The 27,133-nt window shown below is 42.0% G+C and overlaps 1 protein-coding gene across 2 annotated transcripts in view; it reads left to right on the top strand.

Annotated features, from left to right (window-relative positions):
* Positions 1–14,848, top strand: part of Tmem209 (transmembrane protein 209) — a 26,791-nt gene extending 11,943 nt beyond the window's left edge. For both annotated transcript variants that reach the window (XM_031381416.1, XM_031381415.1), the window contains exons 8-15: positions 212–283; positions 2,689–2,785; positions 4,529–4,654; positions 6,097–6,194; positions 7,675–7,789; positions 7,877–7,974; positions 9,130–9,203; positions 14,096–14,848. In XM_031381416.1, the coding sequence (XP_031237276.1) occupies positions 212–283; positions 2,689–2,785; positions 4,529–4,654; positions 6,097–6,194; positions 7,675–7,789; positions 7,877–7,974; positions 9,130–9,203; positions 14,096–14,150 (735 nt within the window). In that variant the 3' untranslated portion in view covers positions 14,151–14,848. The remainder of the gene's footprint in view (positions 1–211; positions 284–2,688; positions 2,786–4,528; positions 4,655–6,096; positions 6,195–7,674; positions 7,790–7,876; positions 7,975–9,129; positions 9,204–14,095) is intronic.
* Positions 14,849–27,133: the final 12,285 nt, after the last annotated feature.

Below are 27,133 nucleotides of genomic sequence, written 5' to 3'. Positions count from 1 at the left end.
GGCCTCGAACTCAGAAATCCACCTGTCTCTGCCTCCCAAGTGCTGGGATCAAAGGCGTGTGCCACCACCACCCGTTAAAGATATATTTTGTACAATAACAACATCCATGTGTTAGTAATAAATAACACTTACTAAATATATTTACCAGATGCTAATTAAATGAATATTAGTGTTTCTGAAGGGTTTTTTTTTGTTTTATTTTTTTACACAGGTCTGGGCAAGAGTGACTATGAATAGACAGCTTCTTGATCACATGGATTCATGGACAGCCAAGTTTAGAAATGTAAGTTGTAGGGTGGAGAGATGACTCAGTGGTTAAGAGCCTTGGCTGCTCTTCCAGAGGATTTGGGTTCAATTCCCAGCACCCACATGGTAACTCACAACCACTTTTGACTATTGTTCCAGGAAATCTAATGCCCTCTTCTGACCTCCATCGGCTCTAAACATACATACAATACATACTGGTAGACATACATACATACATACATACATACATACATACACCCACACACAAAATAAAAAAATATATAAATCTTAAAAAACAATTTTAAGTTGTATCTCGTGCCAGTCATTGAACTATATCAAACTATCAACTGAGGTTATTTATAAGAATGTTTGAATTAATTATTATCAAAAGTAATGGTACACATATAGGGTAGAGATGACAGTTTCCTTGGGATTATGTATACCTTTCCACATTTAATCACACATTAATGTAGTTAGAGAAAAATAAAGGAACAGTGTTTTTAAGATGTTTCCATTTTATTTCCCAAAAAGATTTTCTGTCAGCATATTGTGTATCTAGTAAGGGAGACAAGAAGATGGTCCTCAGAAAACACTTGTGTGTTTGACACTACTTAGAGTATCCATGCAGTTTCTCTATCTCCTCTTACTGTCTGTGTCAGTTCTTCCACACAGGTGGTAGGTTCTCAGGTTCCCAGTCTGCTGCTTCTCTCACTCATCATAGTGTCCGTGAGTCCCAAGTTCTTCTCCATGGCTTAGAACAAATGTGTTCCATTAGTATACTTTAAGTAAGGTATCAAGAAGGAAGGTAACTAGCCAGGCTGGCGGCACAAGCCTAAAATATATACTAAGAAGCCTGAGGCAAAATGTGAGAGTTCAAGACTAGCTTGGGCTATAACCTGGGCCATTATTTCAAGATTAAAAAAGTAAAATAAATACAGTATTTTGAGTCCAGTACCATGATTCTCAGGCAGAGTTCCTGGGGATGAGGCCTGTATCTCTTTTTTTTTACTAGGCAGTTTTGCCGAGGCCAAGAGTAGCTGGTAAGTTGTTTGCATGTGACAAAAGAAAGTAAGTGACAGAGTGTCTTTGGAACTGCACATTGTCACACTTGTGGTTACAAGCAAGACTGACATGGTAGCAGTTAAGATACGAGTTGTTAGCTCTTCTCAGGCTTCCAGGGGCTAGAGAAATGGATCAGCGACTGTGAGCATGGATGCTCCTGAGAGGACCTGAGTGTTTCTCAGAACCCATGGCAGGCAGTTCAGTCACCTATAATTGCAGCCCAGGGGGCTCTACTACCTCTGGCTTAGGTGATCACCTGTACTCACATGTGCATGTGTGCACAAACACATACAAAATTAAAAATAAAATAAAAAAATATAATATAAAAAGAAAAGAGTTTCTAGTTTTCAAAAGTTTTTTTCATTAAAAATTTTATAGTTAATTGTGGGTTAGCATTTCATCCTTTCAAGTTAAACAGAAGCTTAGGAACAGAGGTAGTGGTCAGGGTCACTACAAACACAGAACAGTAAAACACACATAGCAGATTTTCTTCACACCCTCAAATTAGTTTAATACTAGCCATGGAAAAGGGAATTTGAAATTCCTAATCTTTAAAGGTATACTATAATATTTACAAACTGGTTTTAAGAAAATCTGATTGTCTGCAGTTAGAGCATGGACAAGCCTACAGTAAGTTAATGAGTTACCTTAGTTTGAAAACTCTTTACTAGCAGGTGCTGGTCTCCAAAAAACAAAAACAAAAAAACTGCTTTACTGATGATAAAGCCAGCACAAGCGGTATTGTAATACTGAGTACATGTAGACCAAAGATTATGTTTCCTTTCAGCCAAGACTAACAATTATAGAAAGTGTTTTGTTTGGAGGCAGTGTAGCTCCAGCTGACATGATGCTTGATGTATAGACCAGCTGACCACAAACTTGTGATAGTCTTCCTGCCTCCATCTCCCAAGTACCCAGATCATAGGCACAAGCCACTATGCCCATCTTGAAAATTTCAGAGAAAAAAAAAAAATGTAACGTCGGGCTGGGCAGTGGTGGCGTGTGCCTTTAATCCCAGCACTTGGGTGGCAGAGGCAGGTGGATTTCTGAGTTTGAGGACAGCCTGGTCTACAGAGTGAGTTCCAGGACAGCCAGTGCTATACAAAGAAACGCCGTATAGAGGCCAAAAAAAATGTAATGTCTAGCTGGAAATTTAACATTTTCTTCAAATAAGAAGCAGATACGACGTAAAAATGTAAGCTGCTATATGCACTGCAGCATGTCTGGGGTCCACTTCACACTGCTGCTACCTGTGTTCTCTTTCACTGTGATTTATGACTCGGTTAATCAAGTGTAAGACAAAGTTACCTGCAAGAAGGAAATGACTTGAGAAATACTTTAGGATGATAACTGCAGAAGCTATTCTTCATTCTTCCCTAGTGGATCAGTGAGACAATATTAGTGCCCCTTGTGCAAGAGATTGAGTCTGTCAGCACCCAGATGAGACGGATGGGCTGTCCAGAGCTACAAATAGGAGGTATGTGATGCAGAGCCCTGTGTGGGAGTTACTTTTAGTAGATCAATTAAGTGCCAAGCATCGTGTAATGGGGCTGTTGAACATCCTTTGTTGTCTTCCGGTGAATGTAATTGTTTGAAGTGCAGCAGCTGTATTTGAAAGTGAACTGTCCAAAGGTGTGCTTGAATCATCAGCATAGCTTATTTTAGAGCATGTCATCACCCACACCCTTTAGCTGTTGATCTCCTTTCCATACTGTCCCCAGCCTTGTGCAAGTTCCAGTCTGTGCCTGTCTCTGCAGACAGGCCTGTTGGTGCTATTCCATGTTAGTGATGTTCACTCCGTTTGTGGTCCCTGCGATTGATTTCTTTCACTGGGCATATGTTTTTAAGTTTCATCCAAATACTTTATTTCTTTTTATGCCCAATGAATACTCAAAATGAATTATATGCATTTTATTTACCCATTCACCAGTTGATCGGCATTTGGATTATTTCCTATAAGTAATGTTGCTGTGCATAAGGTTTTCAATGTACATTCCCTTCAGAAAGCTTATGCCAGTTCATGCTGCTGCCTCTATATTGGAATAATCCCTTCTAACACCAAGTGCTGGTTATATGCTTAGGCAACCTTTTTCCCTCCTAATTTTTTTGCATGTTTATCTTTCATACTCTAAAGGAAACCACTATCATAAATCTATTTACCCTGGTACAGTGGGTAACAGGTTTTAATACAGCTTATTTTGAAAGCTGTGGAAAACTTTTATACATGTAATATTTTCTACATATTTCTATATATTAGTTTTGTCAACATGACTTTGGATGCTTTTTTTTTAAAAGAAGGGGTGTGTGTGTGTGTGTGTATCTAAGAGAAAGTGAGAAAAATCTAGCCACCTTACATGAAATGATGTAAAGTCTATACTGCAAGGTTATTTCTGGTTTGGAAAGATGGCTCAGTAGTTAATATCACATAGTGCTCTGGCCAGGGTGCGTGAGTTCAGTTCTAAACACTCACCAGCCACCTGCAAATGCATCTCCAGGAGATCAGACACCTTTGGTCTCCATGGTCACCTACACTCATGTGAACGTTACACAAAGACACACAGAAATACATGGTTAAAATTAATAAAACAAAAAAGCAAACAAAACCCAGGGGCTGGAAAAGTGACCTAGTGGTTAAAAGCACTGGCTGCTCTTTCAGAGGACTCAGGCTGAATGCCTGTTACCTGTATAGCAGCTTATAACCAAATGTTCTAGAGGATGTGCCAGCATCTTCTGGCCTACACAGGCACCAGGTATATATGTGGTACACAGATATGTATGCAGGCAAGGTATCCATACACATAAAATAATAATACATCTTTAAATTATACATCTTTTTTAAAAAGATTAACTATTGCTTTCTTTTATTCTTTCAAAAAATACTGAGTACCTGCAATAAGCCAGGTACTGTCCTAGGCATTGCTGTGGTATAACACTGCAGAAAAATGACCAAAACCCCTGCTTCTATTGCACTTTCTTTATAATAAATGAGATAAACAGGAATAGTGGAAGAAAATAATTAGTGCTAGGACAGAAAAAAGTGTAGGAATAGTTACTCCTCTTTGTGCTTGTCGAGTGAACCTGAGCTAGAGCGTCAGGGAAGGCACTGCAGACTTGTGGAAGATCCGGAAGGCAGTGAGGAGCAGCTGTCTGAAAACAGCAAGGGACATGGGCAGGTTCATTGGAGTCTGATGAGTAACCTGTGCTCTTTGTGTTCTAACAGAGGCGAGTGTGACCAGCTTGAAACAAGCTGCCCTGGTCAAAGCTCCTCTCATTCCAACTCTGAATGCAATTGTGCAGTATTTAGACCTAACACCAAATCAGGAGTACTTGTTTGAAAGAATCAAAGGTAACTTGATTTGAAGAGGAAAAATGAAAGCTCTTTTGCAACATTAGGATTTTTGTAAATGAAAGATAACAAGGAAAAACATATTTTAAAAAAAGTAAAAATGTAATTATGGTCTTATATTTTATAAGTATATATTTAAGTATGGGTTAATTAAGGCTTATACTTGAACAACTTGTTAGTCCTCTAGTTGACACACTAAGAACTATCAAAAGAGTATCCTTGAAGATTTTAATTCTTTTATTCTGTGTAAGAAATTTAAATGAGTTAAATAGGCTGGACTAATTTTCTACTCCTAACACTACCAAGAATTGAGTGCCGCTGTGGAACTCTTTGTAATATCAGTATGCTAATCTGATTCTTGTAATTTTCGTAATTTCTATTTAATTTGTGCTTTCTATTATATCCTTAGAATTTGGGGGGAGATGTGATCTGAGGAGATTGACCTGGAATCAGGAAGATCAACCTCTTGAGCCGGCCCATATACTCTCTTCAGAATATCGTTATACTCAGAGAACAATTCATAAAATTAGAGTTATTGTTCATTTGGACAGACTGTAAAATGTTTCTTTGTTAAAGGAGATTTTTAAAATAGTATTTCAGTATTCAAATTTTTCATACATTTTTTACATATTACAGTCTGTTACAGATTCAGTTTTAAAAATAAGCCGTCTTTCATAACTCTGTAGAAACTTGTCACATAAGAGAATTTCAAGCAAGCACACAATACTAGATGGAACTCAGGGATAGAGCATGTGCCTAGTTTGCTTGTTCAGTGCCCCCACTTCCAAAAAAAAAAAAAAAAACGTAACCTTCGCATGAGAGTTGAGAGCATGTCTCTCTCTCAGGCCTCCCCTGCCTGTCATTCCCAGGCTGCTTCCTGCCTGTTTCACTGAAAGCAAGTCCACATGTTGCTGTCAGTCAGAGGCAAGCCATTTTGTGAAGCTCCTTCATTGAAGCTCCTTTGTTGGATGGTCTTTCAGTTGTTAAGTTAGTTCATCTGTAATGTTTTCTTAATGTATTCTTAAAACAAAGCTTTCTACAATGTTAGCCATGCTGTTAACACATACTGACCATGGTCAGCAATCATACCTCACATTTGTAATGTTTCCTTCTTCTAGGAAATAGTCAGTCTTGGTTGTTTTAAATACCCTACCATCTGATGAAATATATAATCTTGTCTTAAATATTGTTTGTTTGAATCAGGATTCAAATACTATCATGTATTATGATAAATTAGTGTTTCTTTTAAGTTATAGTTTTCTTGTTTATTCTTCCTTTTCCTTCCTTTCCTTTTATCTTTCTTTTTTAATATTCTGATAAGGTTTTCCAATAGAATCCTTTTCTTACTGTAATCTCCTGGCTTTCTTTTCTTGTTTTGTTTCTGTTTGTTTGTTTGATTTCTTTTGGTCTATAGCATTTTAATTCTTTCTTTTCTTACACAGAACTTTCTCAGGGAGGCTGTATGAGTTCATTCCGATGGAACAGAGGTGGAGACTTCAAAGGACGGAAGTGGGATACAGACCTGCCCACTGATTCTGCTGTAAGGCCTTAGCTGGTTTTTAGCCTGGTAAACTTGTTAGTATATTTACATGGTTTTGTTTCCCCATTGTGAAGTGTTAGGATTTAAGAAGTAGGAAGGAAATGATTAGGGTGTCTTGGCCAGCACTGTAAAGACAGTCTGCTTCCTTAAGTGGTACTGCTCTCTGAAGTCCTCAGCATGCCTGCAGGGACCCTGTGTGCAAGGTGATCCATTCTGCTCCCCTTTTTGCTTGTATGATATTTAAGCAGTTTTTCATTATTAGGCATCATTATTTAATTGTTCTTTATTGTACCTAAAAGACTGATGAAGTGGTAGTGGGAAAGAGTTTGCTTTTATGTGATAAGTGATGTAGCAAAGAATATTATGACACATTCTTTCTTATGTGGGATCATTACTTTAGAGAAGATTGCTACCATCATAATTTAGCAAGTCAAACAGCATTAAAGTTAATGTTTTTGAAAATTGTGTTATTTTGTATTAACTATTTACCTGAAAATTAACTTTTAAAGTAGATATTTAAGTTGAGAATTGAGTGTATGCAGTTGTTCTTAGTGTTGCTGGCAACTGTATGGAGCTGTATGGAGCTGGGTCAGATATAGGCCTGTCATCCCAACTACTCAGAAAGTTGAACAGAAGAGTTACAGTTCCTTTCAAGGCCAGCCTGAGCTGCTACAGAATAGATCAAGATCAGCCTAAAAACTTAATGACACCTTATATCAAAATAAAAAAAGGGCTAAGTGACAGAGCATTTGCCCAGTGTGTGTGAGACTCTGGGTATAACCTTGAAATAGCACACTGCACACGAGAGTGCACACACTCACACATACATACACACACACACACAGGTGGGGGGAGTGGAGAGAGGGAGGAGGAAAGTCTGCTTTTCTTGGATTGCAGCAAAATGAAGGAGAAATAAGGTTGGTGTCTGAATTACCCACTCCATGTGCCATGCTCATTTCCCCACAGTGGAACTTTTTAACGCTTCTCTTTAAAATTTCCCATTACAAGGTCAAGTTGATATGATGTCAGATACATTTTTTTTTCAATTTTGAATGTTTTTATTTGTTTGTTTGTTTGTTTGTTTGTTTTCAAGACAGGATTTCTCTGTTTAGTCTTGGCTGTCCTGCAACACACTCTGTAAACCAGGTTGGCCCCGAACTCAGAGAATTTTCCCTGCCTCTGCCTCCCCAGAGCCGAGATTAAAGCTGTGTGCCACCACTGCCCAGGTTGAATGAATTTTTTAGGAGGGTGGTGGTAATCACAGTCGAGCAGTGCTCTACACACTGAGCTGCACACCAGCCCTGGAGTAGATTGTGTGAAAGAAATAGAAGCTGACCTTTACTTCATCAACACACTAAATGTTTTGTAATTTAAGTAAATTTCTTGTCTTTATAAAAGTAATTGTAAATGCAGATCTTTTCTGAGATCTGAGTGTGTGCTAGATTGTTGTGCTAACTTTGAGTTGTTGTGTTGTTTTCAGATCATCATGCATGTATTTTGCACCTACCTTGATTCCAGATTACCTCCACACCCTAAGTACCCTGATGGAAAAACATTCACTTCTCAGCACTTCGTTCAGACACCAAATAAACCAGGTTCTAACTCCTAAAAGAACATGTTGAAATTTTTGCCTGAAATTCCCTAAAGGTTTAGTTTTTTAACATGTCACATTTTCTTCACAGATGTTACGAATGAAAATGTGTTTTGTATTTATCAGAGTGCTGTTAACCCTCCACATTATGAGCTAATCTATCAGCGACATGTCTACAATCTTCCAAAGGTATTTTTTTTGTTTTGTTTTGTTTGTCGAGACAGGGTTTCTCTGTATAGTCCTGGCTGTCCTGCAACTCCCTCTGTAGACCAGGCTGGCCTCGAACTCAGAAATCCACCTGCCTCTGCCTCCCAAGTGCTGGGATTATAGGCGTGCGTCACCACCACCCGGCTTTGGATCATTTCTTTAGCCTAAATTTCTACCAATTTAATTCTAAGGCATAGAATATTTCCAAGGCTGTTAGAAAATATGACCCAACAACTTTATATAAGAAGTTACCTGACAGTACACATGTCCATGCAGGTGTTTTATTCTTGGTCAAAAAGAAGTTTTATTGGTGATCTTTGCAATTTTTTTATCAGCATCTTTACTGAGAAGTTTTGCATTGACTGCAGTTTGTTTTTGTTGGTTTTTAGTTTGCAGAGGTGGGGAACAGACAAGTTCTTGTTATGTAGCCCAGCTGGCCTCAGATGTCTGTTCTGCCTCAGTTTCCTGAGTGCTAGGAATAAAGTTGATCTATCAGAAGAGGGGTTTATAGACCAACACTTAAAAGTCATTGTTGAATTTCAGAGCTAGCAAATATTGCCTGGCTATTCTTACAGATAAAATCATTTAACATGTTCTTTATATATTAAAGGCATACTGGACTGTATTTTGAAGCCTAGCTTTGAAAGCTATGTGAATCCTAACACTCTTGTTATAGTGGTGTGATTGGGAGGTAGAATATGTTTTATGTGTAGTGTATGGATCCATCAACCTCAGAAAAGCTTTATGATGCCAGGCGGTGGTGGTGCACGCCTTTAATCCCAGCACTTTGGAGGCAGAGGCAGGCGGATTTCTGAGTTCAAGGCCAGCCTGATCTACAGAGTAAGTCCCAGGATAGAGAGGGCTATACAGAGAAACCTGTCTCAAAAAAAGAAAGGAAGAAAGAAAGGAAGAAAGGAAGAAAGAAAGAAAGAAAGAAAGAAAGAAAGAAAGAAAGAAAGAAAGAAAGAAAGAAAAGAAAAAAAGAAAAGAAAAAAAAAACTTCATGATTTGGTTCTGAACTTTGAATTATGTTGAATTTTTGAACTAGTGGGAAGCAAACTGATAAGATTGCATTTGTATATTACTGAACCTTTTTAATTCAATTCTTACTAAGTTTTGTTTTTGTCTTGATTCTAGGGCAGAAATAATATGTTTCATACGTTGTTGATGTTCCTTTACATCATAAAGACCAAAGAGTCAGGAATGCTTGGGTAGGTACTTAACGATTTTAAAGTTAATTACTCAATGTAGTTACCTCCTATTAACTTTAACTTAATATAGTTAGTCCTCCTGTGTTAAGATTCTGTGAAGGCAGCACGTACACCGCAAGGTTTGTAGACAGATTCTAGATAGGTTCTAGTTCATCGGTGCCTCAGATCTACCATTGTCCTGTTGGTAAAGTCAAGTAGATAACATCAGGTTGGCTTTACACTTGTGTCCCCTGGAGTTCCATTTTGGACCCAAAGCAATCCACAAAGTCATAAAATACTTCCAAAGGGCCTAGTCTGTACCTGTCCCAAAACAGTGCTAATTAAGGAGAGACAGAAGTCAGTGATGATACTCACACTGTTGGCCACAAACAGACCCCTCCCGAAGCTGAGAAAATCTGCTAATATGTACATGGGAGTCTGGGGACTTAGCTCCTGGGGGCCAGCTGTCGTAACAAGGACCTAAAGCAACTGAAAGGTCAAGGGAAGTGCCTGGTGGAGAGCACATGTGTGGCAGGGCCAGCCTCTGCCAAGAAGATTGTGTTTACACATGCTGTTCATAGTTTGGAGATTAGATGCCTCCCAAAATGAGCTGCCATCATGGCCCAGGCACATGTGCCTCATGACTTGTCTGAACTGAGACACTCTGAAGGGCAAAATGAGTATCAGATTTCATGAAAGGAAGTAGAGTTACCTGCTTACAGGTCTTGTACACTGCTTACACACTGAATGCTGTTTGGGGTGTCTGCTGGAAATATGAAGGTGGTGTATGTCAAGGCACTGTCTGAAATAAAGCAAACTCTATTCCTTAATTTCTTTATTACATAGAAAATATGAAAGCAGACAGTTGTAAACAGAAACATTTATTCCCTTCTGCTTTTTGGTTTTTGGTTTTTTGAGACAGGGTTTCTCTGTATAACCCTGGCTGTCCTGGAACTCACTCTGTAGACCAGGCTGGCCTCGAACTCAGAAATCCGCCTGCCTCTGCCTCTCAAGTGCTGGGATTAAAAGCGTGTGCCACTCCCCTTTTGCTTTTTTATGTTTGTTTGCTCTTTGTTGTTTTGGTGGTGGTGGTGGTGTTTAAATTATTTTATATATATATGTATGTACACACACACACACACACACACATATATATGAATGCATATGTATATGAAGACACTGTAGCTGTCTTCAAACACACCAGAAGAGGTCATCAGATCCCATTACAGATGGTTTGAGCCACCATATGGTTGCTGGGAATTGAACTCAAGACCTCTAGAAAAGCAGTCAGTGCTCTTAACCACTGAGCCATCTCTCTAATCCCAGTTTTTTGATTTGTTTGTTTGTTTGTTTTTTTCCAAGACAGGGTTTCTCTGTGTAACCCTTGCTGTTCTGGACTCATTGTGTAGACCAGGTTGGCCTTGAACTCATGGATATCCACCTGCCCTTGCCTCCCAGGTGCTGAGATGAAAGTGTTTGCTGCCGTGCCCAGCATCATATTTTAATATAAGAAAGATTAAACGGGAGAATCATTTTGTAAAGTATCTAAGCTAAAGTTTTTCATTAAATTTTAATTGCAAAAATAACACGTGCTCAATATAAAAATATTTAAATGGCATAACAGTGCACACTAGAAAATGAAGGTACCTTTCTACTCAGCCTCTCCATTCACCTCCAACAAGGTGCCCAGTGTCGGGCTTTCAATATCCAGACTGCTTTGAAGAATGAGTTTGTATATTTCATGTTGTTTTAAAAATGAATTGCACCCAAATAAACTGCTCTTTGAGCTGACTTTTCAATTTTATGTCTTAGGCGTTTGTTAGTATTAGTAAGAATATTTTTTTTCTAAAATTTCTAGTAAGATTTCATTATAATTGCACATGCACATATATAGACTGGAATATGGAATTTACAGTAAGTGTATTATTGATATACAGAATCACTGTTGGATGGAGATGGTTCAGCTGCAGGAGCCCAGGATGCCTTTGCAGAGGTCTCTGGTTCAGTCCCCAGTACCCCATGCTGGTTCACAGCTGTCTAACTCCAGTACCAGGGGACTGACACCTGCTCTTGCTTTCACTGGCACTAGGCATGTACACAGTACACACATGTACATCCAGGCTCAACGCTTATATACAGAGAATTTTAAATTTTCTGTTTCTAAAAGGCTGAGGTTTTATTTGTTTGTTTGTGGAGGGGGGTTGTTGTTTTGGTTTAACTTGGTTTTCCAAAACAGGGTTCTTCCTCTTGTGACCCTGGCTGTCCTTGAACTCAAGAAATCAGCCTGTCTCTTCCTACTAGGATTAAAGGTGTGTGCCACCACCACAGGGCTTGAAAATTCTTTGACTACATGGTGGGATTTTAGCTTGTGAGAATTTAGGTCATTGTTCAGTTTTTGACAGTGCTGAGCAGTGAGCTGGGCTTCCCTCATACTGAGTAGTCTACTGAACTATCCCCACTGTGGGCTTTTCCATGTTTCAGGGAAAAAAAATTTAACGATTTATTTATTTTATGTATATGAGTACACACTGTAGCTGTACAGATGGTTGTGAGCCTTCATGTGGTTCTTGGGAATTGACTTTAGGACTTCTGCTCGCTCTGGTCAACCCTGCTCACTCTGTTCAACTCCATCGCTCAGTCCCTGCTTGCTCTGGCCCAAAGATTTATTTATTATTATAAATGAGTACACTGTGGCTATCTTCAGATTCACCAGAAGAGGGTGTCAGATTTCATTATGAGTGGTTGTGAGCAACCATGTGGTTGCTGGGATTTGAACTCACGACCTTTGGAAGAGCAGTTGGTGCTCTACTCACTGAGCCATCTCACCAGCCCAGGAAAATTCTTTTGTTCGGTATTTTAGTCCATGTATTATAGATCACACACTGGCCTTGAATTCCCAATCTTCCTGTTTCTGCCTCCAGAGTTCAGGAATTTCTAGGTGAGCACCACCATGCCCAGCTTCCAAACCTGTAATTTATATTGTAAATAAATAAATTACATGTAATTTATGTTGAAGAGTGTGTGTGTGTGTGTGTGTGTGTGTGTGTGTGAGCCATCTCCTCATCTCCCCTTGTATTTCTTTTAACCAAGGAAGGAAAAAATACTTTAAAATATTAATATATTTCAGCTGGCTTAGAAAGACTTGCTGTTTTTCCAGAAGACCCAAGTTCATTTCTCAGCATCTATACCAGGCAACTACACAACCACCTGGAACTCCTGCTTCAGGGGATCCATCACCCTCTTCTGGCCTCCACAAGGAGCAAATGTGTCATACATACACACATTAAAATAAATCTTTTTTTGTTGTTGTTTTTTTTGGGTTTTTTTTTTTTTTTTTGGTTTTTCAAGACAGGGTTTTTCTGTGTAGCCCTGGCTGTCCTAGAACTCACTCTGTAGACCAGGCTGGCCTCGAACTCAGAAATCCGCCTGCCTCTGCCTCCCAGGTGCTGGGATTAAAGGCGTGTGCCACCACCGCCTGGCTAAATTAGATAGTTAAGGCCAGGTGTGGTGGTGTATACCTGTAATCTCAACATTCAGAAGGTGAATTTAAAAAGCTATACATATATACAAATATATGTATATGTATATAGTGAGTTCCAGTCTAACACAGGCTCAAACAAACAAAACTTACCATCTTATAACATAGAGTATGAGTGCCTTAGATAAAGCCTGGGGCTCAAAATTAATGAAGAGTTAATATTTCCCAAAGACAACTATACCTCAGAGTTCCAGCTGACAGCCCTCAAACACTTCAGTTTAGGCTTGCAGTGTCTGACTTGGGTGGTATGGGTTCCTTAGCCCCTTTTCCTCCCTTATATTCAATACAGTTATATCATTCTGGAGTATATTTGTCTTTCTGTCACATACAATATGGTATAGTTTAAGATATATGACTAATGAACCAACTTACAGAATGGCCCCCATAAACTCCTGTGTTTGAATACTTGGTTGCCAGTTGGTGGGAGTGTTTGGGGAAGATAAGGAGATGTGGCCTTGTTGGGGGCAGTGTGTTGCTGAGGGATGGTGTTGAGGCTGGCTGCCTGCTGCCATGCTCATGGGCTCGTAAACCTTTGAAATGCTTTCTTTCATAAGCGGCCCTAGTCATGGTATCTTTTATCATCATCATCATTATTTTTTTTGTTGTTTTGTTTTTTTGTTTTTTTCAAGACAGGGCATCATTATTATTTTAAGACAGGATTTCTTAGTGTAGCTCTGACTGTCCTGGAACTTACTCTATAGACCTCAAACAGAGATTCACCTGCCTCTGCCTCCTGAGTGCTGGGATTAAAGGCATGTGCTATCACACCTAAAATTAGTAATTGTGTCTTACAACAGTGGTAGAAAAGTAATTAAGACACTTACCAAGAAATCCCTAATAATCAGTAGACTTCTATTCAAGCCAAGACCTAACATCTCTGTATCCTCTATTTAAACAAATTAATTGATGGTGGGCAGTGGTGACTCGTGTTTTTTAATCCCAGCACTTAGGAGGCAGAGGTAGGTGGATCTCTGTGAGTTGGAGGACAGTCTGGTCTACAGAGAAAGTTCCAGGATAGCTAGGGCCACACAAAGAAAACTTGTCTCCAAAAAAACAATTAATTGGCACTGTGTAGTGTTACTAAAAAAAAAATTGTTAGCTCTCTTTACTTGATGTAGTTCTTTAAGTCTACTGAAAAATTAATTTTTCACCCCATAAACCAATTTATTCTAAACATAGGTTTTAAGCACAGTTACTGAAGTGGTCACCATTACTTGAACTCACCTGCTGAGCTGTGTGACAGGCGGCATTGCTGAGTCACCTCAGCTGTCAGCAGTTGTTGAACCGATGTCCCTCGTGTTGTTAATGTTATTAGAATCAGGCCTTGGGTCCTTCGGCCAGCAGTCCTACTAAAGCTGTTCTCCTTTCTTTGCAGGAGGGTTAACCTTGGGCTCTCTGGTGTGAACATTTTATGGATCTTCGGAGAATAGTCTGTCATGGAATCCCAAACTTTGGACTTTGATCTTAACTAGCCTGGAAGAAGTTGAAGCTAAGGGTCTCAGAGTAAGCACCTCTTCTGAAATAAGATGCATGCATTGCAGACTTGTCAGATTTAACAGGAAGCAAGCTGTGGGAAACTTCTTAGGAACATAACAAAGCCCGTGACTTGTAGTCCACGAAACATGTATTACATTGGATGACTCTGAAACTCCAGACCTGCCTGGGCTGCGGCTAGTGCAGTTCCCTTCACTTGTGAGAGTGAGAGTCTGCACTTCACTCTTTACCATCAGAGACTGGTTTCCATTGTTGGATAGTAGTGTAAGTACTCAGATGAACCTTGCTAGTTTACTTTGTTGTATCTATATATTTCCCCAGTGTTCTACAAGTCAGCCTAAAGCTGAAATGAAATTAATTTCTAAGTGATGTAGTAATTAATCCTGCTGAGCCATCTCCCCAGCCCCCTATTGGTTTTTTTAATATTAAAAGAGATTTGATAATATTGGCATCTTAAAAGGTCAATGCTTGTATTAAAATTAGCTGATAAAATTAAACTTTTGGGTTTTAGTTAAATGTCTAAGGACACCAAGAAAACGGTTCACTGCTTTTATTAGCAGTGTGTGTGTGTGTGTGTGTGTGTGTGTGTGTGTGTGTGTGTACCCGAGCACTCACGAGCACTAGCACCTGTATATCATCAGCAGGCATTTTTCACTCCCTTCTTTGAGATCCCAATGATAGTCTTCTCGTTTCTAGTTTATAGGTAGAGTACAATATCAATTCTCCATCTTCTCTTCCTATATGTATATGAAGTAATTAGTAGTCACATTTTTTTGCTAGAGGGTGTTTTCGAGACAGGGTTTCTCTGTGTAGCCCTAGCTGTCCTGGAACTCACTCTGTAGACCAGGCTGGCCTCAAACTCCCAGAGATCTGCCTGCCTCCTGCCTCCCAAGTGCTGGGATTAAAGGCATGCGCCACCACCACCCGGCTAGTAGTCACATTTTTAATAGACATGTCTTTATAAAGATTACTTCCATCACCTGAATGTGAACAGATGATATGTGCCTCCCATTTTGTATGATTTGAATTTTTTTTCTTCAAAAGGTCAGAAGGTTGACCTTAAGTTTAAAAGCTAATGTCCAAAAGGAAGGAACTATCACTTAAGTGCTCTTGGTGTTAACTTCTTACCCTTAAAAGAAAATATCACTTAGACATGCTAAATATAAGGACACGTTGTAATTTAAACCTGTGATTTTGAGAGATGTCAAGGTGCCATGGAATCAGTTGCAGTGCTATTTAAGTATACAACTGCACAGACTATACTAAAAGCAACAGAGACTCTTAACAGCACATAAGACACTACCAACCTTGTCTTTTATTTGTAGCTATGAAAGAACACAATATAGTAGTAATATGTAAAAACACTTGACTATGTGAAAAGTTGCTTTGCCTGCATACTTAGTGTAGGTTGCTGTAGAGTTCCTATGACAACTTCTTTACAAGTGTTTGAGCTAGCTGTACTTACCGTTATCTTTTATTTAAACAGAATGGACACAGACATGGTGGGATATTGCCAGGAACTTGAGCTGCTTATGAGGTTAAAGTGGGAGGATTATTAGTCCAAGGTCAAACTAGCATACATAGTGATAACCCTTCATAAAGATAAAACAATAATAAGATAATTATAATAATTCTGCATTGGTGAAATCATTTGAATTTATTCTACAGAAAGTGTGCTGCAAATATAGCATCATGTTTTGTTCTGTTTGTTTGTTTATTTGTTTTTATTACTAGGAATTGAATCCAGGGTACAGCTTACAGTATACCACTGAGCTACATCCCCAACCTCCAATATAGCAGTTTCTTGTATTAAAGTCAGTCAGTATCTACTAATACCACAAATCCTCCTAGGATATGTGTTACGTGTTCCTTTGCTTGACTCTGATCCATGAATCTAGATTACATTGACTGTGACATTTATCTTTTTCTTTATCAATACCAGCATTTACTTAAACCAAATTTGTTTTAAAGCATACTGAAGGTGTTTATAATCTAGTTTCCACTGAGACAGAAATGCTATATTACTTGGTTTTCTCAAACTAATATATTCTTCAAGCTGATATTTGAATGGCAAAGAAATATGTGCAGAATGGTTGTCTCTCAGCATGGCTTTGCAATAGAAAACTTCCATGTGGACTTGTCCAGAGGACTGCCTTGGTCTGTCCTTCCTTTCTTTCTTCCTTCCTTCCTTCCTTCCTTCCTTCCACTACACTCTCCTTGGTGAGACATTCATCCCACAGATTCACTCACCACATCTCAGCTTGATCCCCAGACTAATCAATATGCACTATGTCTCTCCTGAGCTCCATTTTTACTCACCCAGGAACTTGTCAAGATATCTGCAGTTGGGTATCTGTCTGTAGACTCTGCATCTGGGACCCCATTCACATCTCCTGAAACCTTTGAGGTGCTTTAACATGCATTTCTGGGCCCGTTATACTGCCAGTTGTTCATGCTCACAACTGTGGTGTCAACCTTGATGCCTTGAGTTCCCTGTGTCCCCAGTCCAATCAGGCAGCAGACTTCATCCATTCTTTTTTTTTTTTTAACAATGTCCCTCACAGCTGTCCCTTTCCATTTTCTGCCACCACTTCTCCCATGTGTACGCTTATCAACTCGCACAGGATTTCTGTGACGGCCTAATTAATCTCATAGCTTTCTAATTGTTGCCATGCTTCCAGATTTTCCAATTCATCCTGTACATTCTCTTCAAATTTATCTTCCTGAAACACCTGTTTGATTATTTCATTCCCTTGATAAATTCCTAAGCCTGACATTTAAAGCCCTCCACAATCTGGTCCCAGCTGGGCCTTCCACACCCAAATCTTTGGTTCTAGCCAGTGTAACCTGCTTCCTGCTGTGACATTCTCTGCTTGCTGTCTCTGCTCATCCTCTACAGTCTCTGGGAATGCTCCAGTTACATGGTCCTCCCTCCTTACTCACTGATTAAACTTACTGCCTGGTCCTAACTATGCCAGCTAGCTAGCATTTTTCTCCAGAAAATGAGACTTGTGTCCTTTGGCAATCAGCCTTCCTACCAACAGATTTGGAAATGGATGAGTAGCTCATCTTTACTCAAGGACTGCAGGTGACCAGCTTGAGCTATTCAGGGATACCCATTTATGGATAGGGGTTCCCTCAGGGAAAGGTGGGCCAGTCAGGTACACTGGGTTTTTTAGTGCAAGAGTGTTTCAGAATTCCACCTGCCATACAGTACTGCTGAGAAAGTTAAGTTGTTTAGCAATACTCCAGGACCAATTCCATGTACTCTGCAGGCCTTCCTCAGCAACCTGGAGTGTAGCCAGCAGCACTTTGTCCCCGATAAGACAGAGCAGTGAAAAACCAGCAAGGACTGGCCGGCCTTCTCTGGAATACATCAGAGTCTTTGAGCACTAGCAGGTTCTTTCGAAGGAAGGCTTCAGGGAAGGATGTCTTGTCTGACCACCTAGGATGGGAAGGCACAACCAGGGTCCAGTGGCACTGCCATGGGTCACCGTGTAGCTTTCCACCAAGTCTAGAATGGTTACATATCAGGCTGGAGTTACATCTCAGTAGATACCAGTAATTCCATTTCTTTCCACCCTGAATGACTGAGGGCTCATGATGGATTCCATGGAATGAAGAGCAAGTGCACCACCAAGGACGGCATTGGCCCCAAAGATATTTCCTAGCAGCCCACATGAAAATAACTCCATGCGTTCTATGGAGGAAGTTTAAAGATAGAAGCTAAGCCTATATGGTGCCACATGACTTTAATCCCAGTGCTATTGCTAGGGCAGTGGTTTGAGGCCAGCCTGTTTGTTCTACATAGTGAATTCCAGGACAACCAGGGCCACATTGAAAGACCCAGTCTCAATAAATAAATAAGTCCTGCCTCCAAAACAAAGTGAGTATTCTAAAACCAGCCTGACTTCAAAAAGCCGCCTGACAGAATGGTCTAATCTGTCAAAGCAGTGGTTTGGGGGTTTTGGTCGGTGGTGGTTTTTTGGTTATTTTGTTTTGTTTTGTTCCCTGAACCAGGGTCTTACTTACTATGTAGTCTGTGCTAACTATGAACTCCTGAAAGCTTCCTACCTTGGCCTCTGTAGTGCTAGGATCACAAACAGGTATACATCATTTACCTGGCTTCACATGGGATTTCGGGTTGTAAGGTGGCAGGAAGATGCAGACAATGCTTTTAGTGAAGAAAGGGGCTATGGAGAGGCATTGGGGAATAGCTTTCTGGTTTTGGAATCTCTGGGATGCACATCTTCAATGGCCTTGAAAGTTCACATCCCACCTCAACTGCACATATCTGCCCTCTGCCCCCCCTTCCACACCTAACCCTGATTGTCCCCCCTTGCTTCTCTGTTTTACTTCTAAACTAGAAGGAAAAAAATAACAGCCAGACTGCTTTCATAAGCTGCATCCCACAGGGTAAAGTTAGAAGTGGGCAGTCTACTCCAGCGGGGGCAGCAACCAGGCACGACTCTTTCTCAAACAAATGGCTCAAGAACAGCTCTGATGGTTTTGGCCCAGAGTATAGGCACCAATTTACTGCACTCCAGCTGCAAAGAAAGGTCCCTTGTGTGCTTTAGAAGAGGAGTATCATCCAGATCACCTTGTGGCTGGACGTGCCTTGCTAACCTAGGGAGAGAGGCTTGCAGAGGTCTTGTACTGGAGCCATGGGCACCACATCTGGTGGCTTGAGGGTTTGCATGGTTTCCATCATGAGCTCTGACCATCTCTTAAGTCAATTCAACACAACAGTCTGCGTTCAGGTCAGTGTGTCTGCATGAGTTCTAAATCTCTGGAGTAGAGGACCTTAAAGTAGTGGTTAGATCCGTGTACACTAAGTGGCTTGGATCAAGCTTGAAGGAAAAGCCACATCCTCATATGGCCTTTAATGGACACTGACACCACATGTTTCTGTGTACACTGACACCACATGTTTTTGTGTAGCCAGGACAACCCTCTCTCACTGGAAATGCTTGCTGTATCCTCGACTTCGACTTACCACATCACTGCCAGTGCTTTGCAAAGTTGGTGAGGGGGTGGTGAAATGTCTCAGTGGGCAAAGGTGCTTGCCACCAAGCCTGACAAACAGAGTTCAACATGGTGAAAGAAAAGACCCGACTCATGCAAGTTGTCCTCTGGCTTCCACGTGTGCACTATAGTATTTGTACCCACACACATACCCATGAGTCAATGTAAGTTAAAAACTGTCAGTTTTAAGGGTCTGCAGGTGTCTATTTCAGGACCCTGGTGGGCACTGCCTGAACAAATGGAAGAGAACAAGTCTCCCGTGGACTATGTGTTCCTTGAAGTCTGAAAGCAAATGTGTGCGAGGTGCTCAATAAATATTTGCTGAGTTAATAACAGCACTATATAAACAGAGTTCACTGAATTTCTTGTGCTGGACTTTGCAGTGAATGTGTCTTCTGTGCTGAAGCCCACAGAGGGCTCCACACGGGGTGGGGTAGCAGAGAAAAGCAAGGAGCTGCCAGTTGGCGGAGTCCTGATCTGTGGAAGGAACGTCTGGAGGGCTCCACTCTGCATTCCTGTCCCCGCTCCCCACCCCCTTCTGTGGATGCTATGAAAATGGATTCCATAGTAAAAGGTCTGCAGATGGCTGTGGAGAACAAGCCATCTGGAGCTATATCTGTCCATAGCCTCACCATCTCAGTCAGCACCAGACTGGGGCAGATGCAGTGAGCTAGAGGAATGCTCTCCTCTGCTCCCAGGGTACCGTGCTCATGTGCTCTGAATGAGTTTTCCCTAAGTCTGCCTGACTAGACTAGAGAATCTGACCTAGGAAGGCCTAGAAAGAGACACCAGCAGACCCCTTCACTGACAGTTTTTTAAATGATGCTTGTATATTCTGTGTGCGGGTACAGCATGGTGCTCTTGTGGACGAGGGACCATGGAGGGCGGCTTTCTGAGACACCTTTTTTGATGAAGAGACTAAGGCCATTGTGACCTGGTCTTTTTTGTTTCTTTTTCGTTTTGTTTTGGGTTTTTGTTTTTTTTGGGGGGGTTTTCGAGACAGGGTTCCTCTGTGTAGCCGTGGCTGTCCTGGAACTCACTCTGTAGACCAGGCTGGCCTCGAACTCAGAAATGCACCTGCCTCTGCCTCCCAAGTGCTTTGGTTTGGTTTTTTGAGACAGTTTTTCTCTGTGTAGCTCTGGCTGTCCTGGAACTGTAGACCAGGCTAGGCTAAGTCTCAGACTCAGAGATTTACCTGCCTCTGCCTGACCTCTTCATAATCTTACAAGTGCACACTGTGGCTACATTATTTCAACGAATGTAGAAACACGTGCACACACGCACACATACACCTAGTGCCATCTTGGCTATAGGCTCCACTAAGAACTGTGAGCAGCAATAAAACAATTCCCCCTGGAGGAGCGGACTGGCAATGTAAGGTGAGTCCTGGAGCAATAGGCGTCCCTGGGAGGGTATGATGCTGTGCAGCCAGTATACAAGTATACAAGCCAGTATACCTGCACGTGGATTCCTGTCATCCTAGTTGTGTAAGAAATCACTGCAAACACCGTTTGGCACTTCTCCCAGCATCGGGGATGCAGGCTAAGCGGGGGCAGTTCCTTTCTGCTCCACAGTATCTGGACTTTGAAGATAAGCATCGTTGATGCTGTGCACTCAGGGTCTGCCAGGTGGCACTAACTGTTAAGGGGGACACGAACAGGAAAGACATTAGTGGAGTACCCACACGCAGCCTCCATAAGCAACCTGGTCTTCCTCATAACATGGTGGCTCAAATTCAAAGACTGCTGTCTTGAGAAAAGGAAAAGGCAAGAGAGACGGGAGCTCTAAAGGGCCTGGAAGCTCCAGCATTTCTTCTGCTGTTTCTACCAAGGGAGCTACAAAGATCTTCAAGGGGAGGGGTCCAGCCCTCTACCTCTCGGTTGAGGAATGTCGCACATTACACATGGATAACCCAGAAGATAGATTTTACTCCCCAAACACAGGCACATGGACATCTGCATGACCATCTTTGGAAAATACAATCTGCTATAATATGCAATGCCAAAAATGATTCATTGATAGCAAGGAAGTTTATTCTAAGAATATAATCATCAGAAAAAAATAGTTATACCTAAAAGTATTCATTGTGTGAGTTTATTTTGTTATTTACTTTTGAGTGATTTTTGCAGCACTGGGAATCCAGCTTGGGCTTGCACACGCTAGACAAGAGCCTACCACTAAGCTCCAGCACCTGTGCCCCATCACGCCCTCTGAAAACTTAAGCACCTAACAAAACCTGGCTCTGAACTCAAATTTTCCTACCTGCCCCTCCCAAGTACCTGTGCCTCCAGTCACAGCCATGGTATACATTTACTCACTGTCCGCCTACCAGTATTGAAGTAATTTATGGTAGGTGCTAAGAGTGTAAAGAAGACTGAACATGCTTGCTTTCCCTCACATAGTGTAACTTAACAAACCCCATCCTAGTGTCCAGTGTTGGGTCAATAAGTTACAGTCAGTCAGCTCAGATTCCCCCAGAGATGCCTTGGTGAGATGCTAATACATATTGAACAGTTCTTATTAGTGCCCCTTCAACCTTAAAAAGTCTGTAGGCTGATGAACTAACTGTGACGGTAAAACTGTGATAGAAGAAAATGCACAAGTTTATACTCACTTGTCCAAGTTGGAATATGGAGGGTTTTTGTGTTTGTGTTTTAAATGCTTTTCAAAGGTATATTACTTTTTTTTTTTTCTTTTTTTTTTTTTTTTTTTTTTTTAAGATTTATTTATTTTATTTATATGAGTACACTGTCGCTGTCTTCAGACACACCAGAGAGGGCATCAGATCCCAATATAGATGGTTGTGAGCAACCATGTGGTTGTATATAACTTTTTCTGCCTGCATGTATGCCTACATGTCAGAAGACCGCATCAGATCTCATAATAGATCATAATAGATGGTTTATAAGCCACCATTTTATTACTGAAAACTGAACTCAGGACCTTTGGAAGAACAGTCAGTACTTTTAACCTCTGAGCCATCTCTCCAGCCCAGTATACTTTTTTTTTTTTTCAAGACAGGGTCCTGGAACTCACTCTGTAGACCAGGCTGGCCTCGAACTCAGAGATCTGCCTGCCTCTGCCTCCCAAGTGCTGGGATTAAAGCCATGTGCCACAACTGCCTGGCGGTAGTAGTCATTTAGTCATTCTTAAGTTTTATTCACAAAAACTCATTAGTGGCAGAGTTGCTAAAATGATTGCCTTTTTATTGAAACTTTTCTGTAATATTTTGTAGAATGTAAAGACAAAAATTAAGTAAAATAATATACACAGGCACATTTCTGTGTGTGTATGTGCACATGTGAGTGCAGGTACCCACGGAAGCCAGAAGGGGGCAACAGACTCACTGGAGCTGGAGTGGCAGGCAGTTGTAAGCTTTCCTGTCTTCCTTAAGATCTGTCCAACTGTCACTTCTTCATACCTGTTAGGACTTGGACGTAAAACACAGCACTCCATGTGTATAACCAGTTGGCCTCCAGATGATGGCACCATTGTGGAAGACTACAGAAAACTTGAGGAGCTAGGACCCAGCTCAGGCCCTGAGGTTGACACCTCTCGCGTGCTTCCTGTCTCATTTCTGTTTCCTGGTCTGCAGAGGTGTGAGCCATTCCTTCTCCAGTAATAGATTATATCATATTAGACTGTGAGCCAGAGTAAACCTCTCTTCTCTTGTCCAGTCTCTAGTCACAGCAATAAAATGTACCTAATACCATCATTCCTTGGCACCCAGCAATATCAGCCAGCCATTGCCACCCTCAGCTCAGGTGTTTCTGTACATACGTGAGTGGACTCATCTGCTTCCTTGTGTTCTTCCCTGGTAGAAATGGTACACTGACCTTGCCTTTCTGTTGGAGAACCGGGACCTTAAACAGCAGCTATGTGCTGGGAATCCCTTCTGTAAATATCTACTGTTGGAACACACAGTGAGGTGAACTGTAGCTGGTCTTTGCTACTTCATGGGTTCTTCTTTTCCCACCTTTTATCCCCCCGCCCCAACTCCGGTTTCTCTCCCTATCACTAGATAGGAGAGAAAGAAGGAGAAAAGGGAGAAGAGGAGGAAGAGAGAGGGAGAGAGAGATTCCTGAGTCTAATTCCTTCCTTTTGTTTCTTCTTAGATCACAACTACTAGCAAATTGCAGCTAACCCCCTGACCAACCAACAACCCTGCCTCTTGGGGCCCTCACATTTATATACCCTCTAAAAAGTCCCCAGACTTCCAAATGTCACACAACCGCAGAAACTATCTGCAGCTGATAAAGCCATGTCTCTGCTAGAGCACACGGCAAATTACAGTCAGCAGCTGTGGACAGTCTGAAATGGCCCCATGTCCCCACACCTGGCGTTAAAATGAAAATGCTTTCATATATTTTTTGGTGTTTTTTTTTTTTTTTTTTAAGAATTCAAAATTCCAGAATTCTTTTTTTCTTTTTTTAAGATTTTATTTTATATATGAGAGTACACTGTTGCTGTCTTCAAACACACCAGAAAAGGGCATCAATCCCATTACAGATAGTTGTGAGTCACCATGTGATTGCTGGGAATTGAACTCAGGACCTCTGGAAGAGCAGTCAGTGCTCTTAACTGCTGAGCCATCTCTCCCGCCCAAATTACAGAATTCTTAAGAATGTCACTACAGTGAACAAAATATTTTTTTCTGATTCTTTAGTCCAAGGGTTTAAAACTTTTCTGGCCGGGCAGTGGTGGTGCATGTCTTTAATCCCAACACATGGAAGGCAAATGTAGGTGGATTTCTGAGTTCAAGGCCAGCCTGGTCTACAGATTGAGTTCCAGGACAGCCAGGTCTATACAGAGAAACCCCGAGAAACCCTGTCTCGAAAAACAAAAACAAAAACAAAAATTCTGGTAGGAGCTAGAGAGATGGCTCAGAAGTTAAGAGCACTGGCTGCTCTTCCAGAGGTCCCAAGTTCAATTCCCAGCAACCATATAGTGGCTTATAATGATCTATAATCAGATCTAGTGCCTTTTTCTGGCTGCAGGTGCACACGCAGGCAGAACACTGTATATGTAATAAATAAATCTTAAAGAAGAAATTTTTTCTGCTATAGTAGAAATCAAAACTACAACCCAAGGGGCTAGAGAATGCATGGTGTTAAAAGCACTTGTTCTGAGCAAAGTGCCTGAATTTGATTCCCAGCACCCACATGGCAGCTCACAACTTTCTGTAGCTCCAGTTCCAGGAGATCCAGTGCCCAACTCTGGCTTTCATGGGCACTGCACACACACAGGTACACAGATATGCATCTAGTACATGTAGGCTAAAACCCATACACATAAAATTTAAAAAGTAAAATAAATGACAAGAATAAACTACCACCCCAAAGAAAAGGGACATGTCAGCTGTTTCTCAAAGCCTAGACAGAAAGTGGCAGTTATTCCCACATGCATCCTGGGAACAAGTCCTCATCACATGGGCACATCTAGCTGCAAGGGAGTTTGGGAAATGGTTCATTTTCCAGAAGTCAGCTGGTCATGCCACAGCTACCAACCCTAGCACTGTGGAGATTTGGATATCAGATGAGAGAGTCTGCCACTGAGGGATATGTCTGAATGCACCCACAGAGCTTTGATGGTGCCTGGTTTCCAAGGACGGTGACTGCTGCGGATGTGGGATTTGTCAGGTCACCTGAATCATGCCCTCTTCACCAAGCACTTTGCTAATAAGCTCATTCTCTGCCTTCCTCGGGCACCGGAAATAAGGAAATGTCTAATGACTCTGCATCCACAGGTCAGTTTTTTGTTTTTGTTTTTGTTTTTGTTTTTTAAAGTAAAACCATGGCAGAAGCCGGGCGGTGGTGGTGCATGCCTTTAATCCCAGCATTTGGGAGGCAGAGGCAGGTGGATTTCTGAGTTCGAGGCCAGCCTGGTCTACAGAGTGAGTTCCAGGACAGCCAGAGCTACACAGAGAAACCCTGTCTCGAAAACAAAACAAAAACAAAACAAAACAAAACAAAAAACCAAAAAACCATGGCAGATATGTTCATAGTATTATAAGTTTCTGGGCCACATCGGCCATGTAATTTACAGAACTTGGAGTAAAATTTAAAAAGTGGAGCTCCTTGTAGAATTTCAAGACAGCCACAGTGAAGGATTAATATTCTCAGTCCCTCCTAAGGGCAGGGTCCCCTACACCTGTCCAAGTCACAGTATGTAAAGCCAGATTCAGTCTGTACTAAGACAGGCTCTGTTATATTTATGAAAGAACACACACAATAATGTTAGCTTTTCTCATAGCTTCAGCCTTTAGATGAGAATTTTCCCCTTCTTGACATGGCTCAGGAAAGCTTAGAGGTAGTTGGAGATCAAACTGATCAAAGTCTGGTTCTGCGGAAGCCTAGAAGGGCGTGGAGTGCTCTTGCTCCGGCACTGGCATCAGGCCTTTCTGCCAGAAGTCAGCCGAAGAGGCATTCTCCTTCCCTTCCCTCTCACCTGGCTGGCTCCATGATCCAACACAAGCTTTATCTGATACTCCTAGGGCCTCCCATTGCCAACTTGGGTTAGACTGTTCTAGCTTCTAGTCAGAGACAAGGGGCTGCCCATCCTTGTCTCCCTTGGTTTACTCCCAAAGATGCTTCCAAGTTAGGCGTCCTGTCCTGTATGCTGAGGTGGTTGGAGGGGCTTCCTGATTTAACACAGCCTGCATGCTGGGAGCAAGACTACTCCGAAGGAACTGGATGGAACAGTGCAAACTGTACCCTGGGAAAGACAAGAGCATCAGGTGACAGGCTGGGCATGGAGATTGTACAGAGCAGATGCAGCCACAAGGGCAGACAAATGTGCCAGGGGAGCCAGGGACAGGCGAGTAAGGTGTCAGATGGGCACGCTTTCCTCCCGGGGCGGGCAGGCTGTGCAAGAAGGCACGCAGAGGACAGGGGAATGATTAGCAAGCGGGAGAATGAGTCACGCAGCCAGTCCCCTGGGCAGCTGCATGCGCAGCAGGCTCTCCTGGGTACTGCTCCATGCCAGGCTGCACAGCTGGCAGAGAGAAAGGGGCCAGAGCTCCTGCAGGGCCTCTCGAGGATGGGCTAGGAGCCTGGCGTCTAATGACCACCTGCTCCTGGCTTGGGTCCAGAGCTGCCTATGATCTCTGTCTCTGGGTACAGCTTGCTCCCCGCTGCTTCAGAGCAGGCCCTAACTTAGGGAGCGGTACTTCTCCCCAGTGCCCCGCCACCCACCCCCATGCACCTTTTCACTCCACACCACAATGAGACTTCTAGTTTCTAGAGACCTTAAAGCTGTGGGAAAAGCAGACATTGACAGGGCCTGCCTCCCTCGCAGGACTACCTTCACTGGGAGTCTCCTGAGAAAGACAAAGCCCAGAGCCAACTCCTGCCTTTGGGCGAATGGAGCAAGACAGTCATCAGGCAGCCCCTCACCCTGAAATGGAAAAGGTACAGCCTGGCCCTGAGGCATTCTGACTCAGCTGCCCTGGTGAGGGTGTCCCAGAAGCATCTGTGGGCAGGCTGCACTAACACAGCTGCCCCCGACTCTGATGGCTAGTCGTTTCTCATGGCATGAAACCTTATCACCTTTGGCTGCAGAAAACCTGCCCGTGGTCTGCCAGGAGTTGGGATGAGAGGGCAAGGGAGAATCACTGTGAGCCCTTGACCATGTTTTTGAGAGCTAGCTCTTCTGACTTCTTTGCTCACAAGGAACTTGGGTAGCATTCCACTGAGCTCTGAAAGGAGTGGGATGGCACAAGGTGGCAGTATAGAGGCTTATGGCAGTAAGTGGCAGACAGGGTGGCCTGGAACTCTCTACCTCCCCAGTGCTGGGTTTACAAGTATGTGCCACTCCACCCTGTTGTTTTGGTTGTTTCTTTTTTTATGAGTCCAGGGAATCAAATTCAGGTCCTTGCATGCTTGACTTTTTTTTT

This window comes from Mastomys coucha, unplaced genomic scaffold, assembly GCF_008632895.1.
Source record: "Mastomys coucha isolate ucsf_1 unplaced genomic scaffold, UCSF_Mcou_1 pScaffold20, whole genome shotgun sequence".
NCBI classification, from domain to species: Eukaryota; Metazoa; Chordata; class Mammalia; order Rodentia; family Muridae; genus Mastomys; species Mastomys coucha.
Note: the sequence above shows the minus strand (reverse complement) of the source record. Positions and strands in the feature narration are given on the sequence as shown.